General features: G+C 37.4%; 1 protein-coding gene across 1 annotated transcript; it reads right to left on the bottom strand.

Annotated features, from left to right (window-relative positions):
- Nucleotides 1–2: 2 nt before the first annotated feature.
- On the bottom strand, nucleotides 3–8,805 carry LOC111344891 (dual specificity mitogen-activated protein kinase kinase 5-like). Its single transcript, XM_088744182.1, has 18 exons — nucleotides 8,649–8,805; nucleotides 8,453–8,504; nucleotides 7,798–7,862; nucleotides 7,518–7,557; nucleotides 7,162–7,230; nucleotides 6,844–6,896; nucleotides 6,510–6,538; nucleotides 6,070–6,131; nucleotides 5,917–5,965; nucleotides 5,724–5,797; nucleotides 5,577–5,627; nucleotides 4,841–4,912; nucleotides 4,710–4,739; nucleotides 4,549–4,578; nucleotides 3,657–3,689; nucleotides 3,422–3,483; nucleotides 2,909–2,954; nucleotides 3–2,817 (listed from the first exon to the last, which is right to left on the bottom strand). Exons 7-18 carry the CDS (start codon nucleotides 6,514–6,516, stop codon nucleotides 2,689–2,691), a joined length of 645 nt encoding a protein of 214 aa, XP_088600308.1. The 5' UTR covers nucleotides 6,517–6,538; nucleotides 6,844–6,896; nucleotides 7,162–7,230; nucleotides 7,518–7,557; nucleotides 7,798–7,862; nucleotides 8,453–8,504; nucleotides 8,649–8,805; the 3' UTR covers nucleotides 3–2,688.
- Nucleotides 8,806–9,395: the final 590 nt, after the last annotated feature.

Genomic DNA, 9,395 nt, shown 5'->3' with positions numbered 1-9,395 from the left:
CGGCCGAGAGCAAATAGTGAAACATTTATTTGATTATCTCAGCCCTCTTATAAGAGAGTTCCCGAGGTCCACTGTTTGTGAAAAACCGCGGTTTGTGTCGCACCTCACTTCAATAACCGGCCCTTTATGCCAAACTTCTTTCACACTGGCGTAGAATACATAATTCGTCAAAATATTATATAAGTATCATATTTGGATACGACAAAATTCTGATTCGGTTACAAAAGAAAAAGCACACAAAAGAAACTGGAACAAGAATGGTTGAGGATGTGGAGGGTTTAAATCTACCCATCAATTATATAAATTATATGCAAGTTGTACAACCCTCGACGTAGTTTTGTTAGTGTGTCTAACGTCACATGGTGTGATACCAGCAGTTATTTACCAAGTTTCTATGCTCTTTCATTTAAGGTTACCGTGCACCTTCACCTTTGAAATAATTTGAATATATCAACAAAGTTGAAATGGTAATTTTGCCACCGTTACGATTATAAAAGCTGACGTTTCGAGCGTTAGCCCTTCGTCGGAGTGAATAGAGGAATTGTGGGTTGTGTGTGCTTTTAAAGGCAGAAAAAGGAGCTACGTGATTGGAACATGGCAACAAGAAAAACACGAATAAATTAGTGGAATGAAAAGCGTTTGTTGATACCTGTGGGATTTAAACTGCCGGTTTGAAAGATGAGCTTTTGTCCAAGAGTTTTACGGCTTTCCGTGCTACTTAAGTGTAAGGAAAGACCGCAGATTGCCATATGTTGCTTAGAATGATTAGGTAAATTTAAATGTCTAGCGACTGGTCAAGTCAAATTCCCTTTGACTTTTAGCTCTTAAAAGGTGATTCGGACGCTCGCATTGAGAAGTCGTGAAAAATTCGACAATTAATTATTTTTTTTAAATTTTTGGTATAGTCTTATAGCCAGTCCTATAAGCTTTAATTTGATATAGGGGTTTAGATATCTACAGTTTAAACCGGACACGCTACATCGCTTGCACGCGAGACACCCCTGAAGGTGCACGGTAACCTTAATTGCGTATTGATGTGATTTATCATCAGTTGTCTCCAAAGCCTCTAGCTTAGAGAGGAGGTAGTGACATCATGGCTGCGCGTATATCACAAAGAGAGCTGCGAAGTCGAGAATGCAAATGGTTGCCTTCGAAGTGTTTTCAAATCATGGCTTCGCTCGCAAAACATAAACTAATGGCAAATAGGTTGTTAAATTTATCCTATATTTTCACAAATCCGCCCCATACCCCTCCTAAAATGGTGAAAGCTGTACCCACACTTTTTCAAAGCATTCTTTAATTGTAAGGATAACTTCTAATTTCGTCCAAAAGTTTATCCTTCCTATCACTGTGTCCTAAAAAAATTGATTTAGAAAGTCAAACCGATCTCAAAGTCAAATTAATAATTGACAGTGCAAAAGGACATTATCAGTTCTTCTGTAAACGTGCTAGTTTTCGTGAGCTCCACTTCAGGAAAACTGTTCCTGCACAGACTGGTGTAAGGGCTCATTTATCTACCGAATGGAAGTTATTCTTTGTACACATTGGCTGTGGTCGCACTAGAGATCGCAATCGTGATTAAGTTCTATTAATCATGATTTAAGATAACGCTATTGTGAATCGCGATTTAGCACGCTGCCAAAGGAGATAGGAAAACCTGTCATATCAGACACTATTTTTACACTGCTGTTCAATAAATTTAGATATCACCATGGCTAATCAAATTCAAATCGTTCTCGTCCTCGTTGCCTTTTATCTTTTTCGTAGGGCCAGGGCAGAAGCACGTTCGCGTCGTCTCAAAAGGCTTCACATGTTTTTTTTTTTAGGCGACAACGTTGACTTCGTTCTTTGATAGGTTTCTATATTTCAACACCAGTGGATCGAGTGGTGTGGGATTTTCCTCGTCCCAAACACTGGTTTGAGACTTTATTCAGCGATCGATAAGGGGACTTTGATGATGAATGGAAACGTCATCTGAGAATTTCCAAACGGACTTTTCAAGCCATAGTGGAGAAAATTGACCCTGAAATATCGAAAGAAAACACCAGAGTTCTGTTCGCGAGGATAAATGAGTATTTCTCAGAAACAAAGCTTTGCACATGCATTAAAATACCTGTGCAACAATATTTGTGCAAGCACATGATTTGCTTACCAGACAAGCTTTAGATAAATCTCGACCTAAGTCCTACTCTTTTAGACGCTTTAAAATGCGCTGTAGGTGTTTTAAGTCTGCCGCTTCGTCAGGAGGCGCCAGTTACATCCTCGTTGGGCGTGATCTCGAAGACATCTTTTGCAGTCGCACTTGAGAATTAGCTAAAGCGTGATTAGAGGTGCCTTAATCGTGATTAAACTCTGTTGTACGACCACAGCCATTGACGGCTTCCCTTATCTATACAACTGACTACTAAAAAGCGGAGACGACAGTGCTTAGCGACGAACTGAGTCTAAAATAGTGATGAACAGGACCACAAAACACGATCACCGATCACAGCCGCTTTGTGAGCGCTTTCGTCAGATGACCATTGAAAACATGTTTCTGATGTTATAGCCACCGTGGGACTAAGCTGTCCCTAATTGTGGTAGCCAATTGTTGACCTCTAAGATTATTTGTCAAAACGTACATCCTTAGAAAATAAACTGTTAAATTATGTATATTTTTAGACGTAAAGCCAAGTGATGCGAAGTTGATCAGGATGATTCGGAATTAGGTGAGTCCATGCTCTGTGCGCATGATCGTCTCTGTTCCAGCTGGCGACAAACCCACATAGATATCATATCCACATTATCATCATCATTTGATGCAATGAAAGGATGAGCCTGGAGTATAAAGAAAACACAAACGGATCCGTTAAGCGAATGAAGCGTGATAACAACAAGAGGGGGAAAATTTAATTAAATTTTCACTCACCAAAACCGCTTCTGGAGTCAATCTTGATATGGGATTTTTCTGCATGCTGATAGAAATTGAAATAGTCTTTTGAATACTAAATAATATTGCAGAGAGAACACAGATCCATAAGGACGTAGAGAAATTCGGTTCAAGATGTGTTAATTAGGACTAGTAACGTAACGCACCCCTCCTCCCCCACCCCAGGAAACAAATAACCACGAATTGGGCTACGTATGAGCAGTAGTGATAGAAACACCATACTAAGTGCAGCCTTGAGCCACGTAAGCTAAAATCCACAGCTTACAGTTGCAGTATCCGACAGGTGATCTGGCAACGAATTGCTTAACATGTTCATGAAAATTAAGTACCTGGAGCAGGCCTGAACCATTCAGAATGTGCCTAGATGTAAATCAAAATCTCTCTCTACAGGTAAATTCCCCGTTATTTTCAGGCTTGGATTTGGTAGCAGTAGCGAGATAATGCAACCCAACAACACACACAACAAGATGATGTTAGAAATCAATAACGTACCACTGAGACACGAAATCCACAAAAGCTGGTGAGAATTTGTCCTCAGGTAACCGCGGCGGGTTCTTGAGACGCGGAGAGAAGCAAACAAATATTAAATCAAAACTAAGCATCCTTAAATAGGGGTAAAGCCTGTAGAGCAAATGAGAATTACATTATGACAGCGAGATCATATATGAAAGACGACCCTTCCTTTCGGGGTACCGAACTAGAAATGAAAACATTAAATTTTGCTTACCTCGTGAACGATGCATTGAAGTAACGCTATTGGCTGCAAACAGAATTACAGAAGGTTCGTCTTAAGCAAGGTCTTTCTAGCAGTTGTCGTTGCTTGTGATGTGACTGTTGTTTTCATTAATGTTTCCTGAATGGTGACGATGGTGGGGGGATCTTAGAGTGTAGTTTCACGATCTCATTCATATACAATATAAACCGTTTTCACCGATTTTTTTCGTTGAATTGTAACTTCAATGAAATCATTTGAAACTTTACTTTATGTCTTAATAGATGAGACAGTCACAGTTAGGTATTACTGCAGTCTAATACATCGAGACTACAGCACCGCCTATAAATCATAGGGGCATCTGAAGGTGGGGAGGAGGAGAGGGGACGTGTGTGTATTACCGTTCAAAACTCCGAGTGAACGTGACCTATTCATTAGCCGCACCATGATCACTCTTAATCGATAGAAGTTGGCTTTGAATGACCCATGCCATTCGAAAAGGGAGGTAAAAATTTGAGAAATAAAATCTTATCAACCATTACAATATACTTGTTGTCGCTTCAGCGTCGCGATTCGTGGATTTGACCTTAGCAAATTTAAACACGGCTTATGGTCGTAAACCGCAGTTTAATCTCGTGGTTCGTTTGTGAACCAAGCAGACATGAACGCGTTATGCCCGTGCAGTTAACGCGGATCACGTCTGTTGACGTTCCTTTGATTTCAGGCTGTAGTGTAACGGGTTAATTAATATTACTAAAATTATTCAGGATTTCTTAATATTTAGTTTGAGGACCAAAACATAAATCTTTTCCCGAGCAGCAGGATGAGATATGCTGCTCTCTAAAGCGAATTACCGGTAGTTAAAATCAATGGGTTTAAAAAAATTGCAATGAGATTGCAATGTTACCAGAAACGTTTCAGCGCCTCCATGACTCTCCTGTAAAACAAAAAAACGCACTTAAAAAAATAATAAAGGGTTGTTTCACCTAAAACATTAGAATTCCTTCAGAAATACAGTTTAAACCACGTAAATCTTAACAAACCACCCACTACAAATTAACCTCTTACCGTTGGGTAAGGAAACCTTCCCAAAGCCATCTGTAGTGCAAATAAAAGATAGAGATTTATCACAATCGAGTTTTAATTTGTTCAATAAAAAACGATAAATCCAAGTAAAAGACCTTGGATATTTCCTTTACCTCAAGAAGAGACACGTCAAGACTCCAGAGTTCCGAACGAATGCTGTATTCATCTCCTTGTATGCGTTCAGGCTGGGAGAGAAGATTTGAGAGCAATGAATAGCAAAGTAAGTCAAGCGGGGTGTTCATTACGTACCGGAGAGCAGGGGATTCTCTGGCTACTTTTACGCTAAATTCTCCGGCTTACTTTCGATGGCCTGACCCATTTTTATCCAGAGGTCAACAACATTTCCCTGCTACTACATTGTTTATAAATACCCTTGTAAAAGTGTAAGCGATGATTAAGCGCATAATGAAAGTCTTTCACGAAGAGAGAATCAGGGTAGGAGATTGCATTTCACCCATAGAGGGCTTCTATCAGACAGCAGTCCATGTTCATTTACTTTTAGATCTGTTCAATACATTTTCGAGAATGGAGAGAGGGAGGGATAGGCTTCCTGTGTCATGAAGTTTGAGCATGTGGGTAGTAGTGAACAATGGTTCCCATTTTTGGCTGTCGGTAACCTGCCTTCAAATGCGCCGTCTATTGGTCCTCGCCTAAATAATCAAGCAACGCGCGAGACAGTGTAATATTATTCTGTGCAAATCAGATGCAACGATTCCTTATGAAAGATAAGCGAAAAAAATAGAAAAAATCTAACTGTACCTACGATGAACAAGAAGCAAAGCGCAAACGAATCTCTCCCATATGCTGCTGTTGTTAAAATCATAAACTTCAAAAAGTCCTTTAACTCACCGCCATGTAAGCATGAGTTCCAACGTAAGTTGTAGCAATTGAATTGACCAGCTGTGAGGAAAGAAACGATTTTGTGAAATGAAATTCCAACAATAAAAAAATGAGCTTTATACATTTTTTTTTATCACAGTGTTGTGATTCATTTACCTGTCGACTGACACCAAAGTCACATAATTTTACTTGAACTCTTGTGCTTACTAAAATATTCGAGGGCTTCACATCTACAAAAGAACACGGATGGAGTCATTAGTCTGACGGTGAAAGGCTCTGTAAAAACGTAAGAGAACGAAAATCTGTATAAATCAGATCAATCAATTCATGAGTGCCATATATTAACAACCTCTGTGCATAATTTTCAGCTCCCACAAATAAAGCAGTCCTTTGACCACCTATAAAGCATGAAAGATAGAATGAAGTTATATTTACAGGTAGCTTATGAACTGTTTAAGAGACATTCAATGGAAAAATTAAAAAAGATTTTAAGGGCGCTCACTGAAACTGCAATTCTTCCCAGAACTGTTTCAGGTTTGCAGCCATACTGGTCTAAAGAACCTCCTGAGGATATGCAGATAAAATGTTAGTAAATTTGGATTTCTTTAGATTTGCATGGTGTTCACCTCAAATGGAAAATAGTGAACTTCTTGTTGTCTGTTTTCAGCAAAGTTTCGTTGCTTTTTATTGGCGGTTAACAAAAGATCTTGGGCTACTTTTGTACAAGGTTGGTTTGGGTGTAATAGCAGAAGTGTGGTTTTGAAATAGAGAACACACCCAGCTGCAGTAATAGGCTTTAAAAGCCTTGGTATTTAACAAAGTGCAGAAGCAGTGACTATACAAAATACGTGATTTTTAAAGAATATTAACTTAGCTCTGTGAGCTTCAAGGAGCAAAGAAATTAATTTGTAAAAATGTAAATGCCTATTATACAGCCCTTACCATCCATATATTCTGTACAAATAGATATCCTGAGAAAAATAAACCAAACAAAACAAATCAATATCCAGTTGGTATTAGAGTCATTTGTAAATCAATACAGTCATTTTTCACCTTGTAATAACCATTGTTGTACTGTGGTTTCATAAAACTACATGCCAGTGTTTTCAGCAAAAAAAAACAAATGAAATATGTCTCAATCTGAAATTTCTTTTAGCCTTGCTGGCTAGTGTTCTTTATGGCTGGCTAATTGAAAAATATCTGGTGGTTCACAACAGAGTGTAAAAATAAGAGGATAGTCATTTAGTTAATTTGACAGAAAGGACACCATACGTACCTATTTTCAACAAAAAATGCTCCATAGAATTCAATAATAAATGGTGAGGAGCACTGAAAAATAGCAATTAAAAAGGAAGATTATTAGTGCCAAACACTCGAGTAAGTCTTGAATAATAACTGTATTTGTATACACTGAATCGAAATATGGCATCCAATTTTAACTGCCATTGTTCTGGACTTACTAGCCTCTCACACATGTTATAATCCTTTTGTGTTTTCCACGTGAAGACAAGGCTATAGTAAGTCGAGAACAATGGTAATTCAAATTGGACGCCATACTTGAATTTGGTGTATTATCTAGTAAATACAAATTTACCTGGAAAAGTATTTCCAATTCAGATATGATCTGTTTCTGCACATCAGGGGTTACATCTAGAGGAATCACCTGAAGATAATGTCATTCAGAGCTTAATATAGTGTTACTATGGAAAGACAAGTAAGAGTTCCGTACAAATGTAAAAATTTCATACATGAACCTAAACTAATAGCAAAGTTACAAAATAAATCAATTATGAAATGGCACTCCAGCAGTTCAAAGTATTTCAAAACAACACTAAATAATTATGTAAATTTTCAAAAGCAATATTTTAGAATGTGCAAAAAATGGAGCTGTTGTCAGTAATCAAGAAATGATAACACAAACCCACATTCAAAATACATCCAGATACCCACCTTTACTGCAATTATTCTACTTGTGCTTGTGTGTAATGCCCTACACAAAATAATAACCATGAGCAAATGAAAAAATGAAAGGCTCAGCTGAAAATGACAGACTGAATTCATGAGAGTTTTTTTTCCTTGCAGTGCTAAAAAACAACACAATTTTTAGTCAGTTTTTTTTTTCAATTTATCTACTAGAGAACATTCTTACACATGAAGTGGTTACAGCACTTACAGTACATTTAACAATATATGTTCCAAATTAAAAAAAAAATTAAGGTGTGTAACCCACCTATAAACTGTTCCTCCATTTCCATGGCCCAAAATGTCAAGATACTGAATATCAGTGTGAGATACCTACAGATGCAATGGCGCATGCAGTTACCGAACTATAAAATTATTTCATCCTGATAGTTCAATCAATTATTGAATCATATTACTAAAGACTACTATATTATACTGCTGTGCACATTAAAACTATGACTGCCTTTATTGGCCACCTGTCCACAACTTCGGAGCCACTCTCATCAAAATTTCCTTAAACCACATGTCAGCCAAGTTAGTGCAACTGTGTAAAATTAGGAGTACTCTATTTCATTTCATATGATTTTCCTTCAGTTGGCGCATCATTTCTTCCAGAGCAATTTGATTTTAAATTTCCTTATTGTGTAACTGTAGAGGCAAACCCTCCCAGATGATAGACAACTGATACTGGATAACATGTAGTTTGAAAAAAATTTTCAATCAATGAAACTCTGGGATAAAATAAATGATCTCTTTTTCCATTTTTTCAAAGGTCATCTAATCTTTTCACTTCTTTTTATTAGCACCTCCTTTTGGTGGCATATTTTTTAAAAGACATTTTCTTCAGGCTTTTGTTTTGTTTTGTTTTGTTTTGGTCTTTTTCAGCAGGGACCAATTATCTCAAATTCATTCATCACTCTTACCTGACCATTTTCTAAAATAATCTGTATGTCTCCCCTCTCTGGTTTGTGTGAGCTTTAAGATAATAAGATAGTTTAAGACTAACGCTGACATAATAAATGTGTCAACACGTTTGAACTGATCAGAGAAAGTGGGTAAACACGACCAAAAAAAATTATACATAACTAGAAGTACAAAAACAACTTTTCAGCAAGTTACCTTTCTGTAGGGAGACTTGCATTAGTTGGTACAGCATTGTTTACTGCAGCTGCCTTTGTGTTGACCTAAACAAAATTTTTAGACGTAATTTTCAATAAATGGTGTCACATGTTTATCTATGAATGAATTCACAGCTGGAGGAGACCACTTCAGTTATGAATTACTTATTCTTGCTGTATCGCTGGTAGTGCTGAAGTTTCCAGTGTTCTGATTGGCCACCTGAGCTGGCCAGATGGGTCAATCTTGCCTACTTGGGATTGCTCGCTTTGATCCAAAGCAAGGAAAACACTGCATGGAGCAGACTAAAGAAGTCATAATTTTTGGACAATGTCTGCTATGGAGTTACAAGAAGGGGAAGAACACAGTAAAAACAAAGAAAAGAGAAACAAATCTTATGTGTTTATGGTGCTAAATACACAGTTAGCTTCCCCAGATCTCAAAATAAACAGGCTGGATATTAGCCTTGTTCATTTTTTGCATTTTTATGGACTTTGACTTTATCTTGATCATCCCTAAAAATGCAAAAAAGAACTTAGCCAATATTCTCAACATGTAGTAACAGCTTTCGAATAAAATATCATGCAGAAGTTTAGTTATGCTACCGTAAGCAAACTCTGTGTATGAGTATGTATATGTATCTACTATGTATACGCCAAAGTAGTTAGAAATCGGAAACAAAACTGTCACCTACATAAACAGAAAAAATGTTTCTCTAAGTAGATTTAATGTTCAAAAAATTAACTGCTT

This window comes from Stylophora pistillata, chromosome 1 (assembly GCF_964205215.1).
Source record: "Stylophora pistillata chromosome 1, jaStyPist1.2, whole genome shotgun sequence".
Taxonomy (NCBI): domain Eukaryota; kingdom Metazoa; phylum Cnidaria; class Anthozoa; order Scleractinia; family Pocilloporidae; genus Stylophora; species Stylophora pistillata.
Note: the sequence above shows the minus strand (reverse complement) of the source record. Positions and strands in the feature narration are given on the sequence as shown.

Coding starts and splice junctions, on each gene's coding strand:
- LOC111344891 (XM_088744182.1), bottom strand. Junction 3,690..4,548: donor GAGGCGCTGAAACGTTTCTG/GTAACATTGCAA, acceptor TTCTGTTTGCAG/CCAATAGCGTTACTTCAATG. Junction 3,484..3,656: donor TTCAATGCATCGTTCACGAG/GTAAGCAAAATT, acceptor CCGCGTCTCAAG/AACCCGCCGCGGTTACCTGA.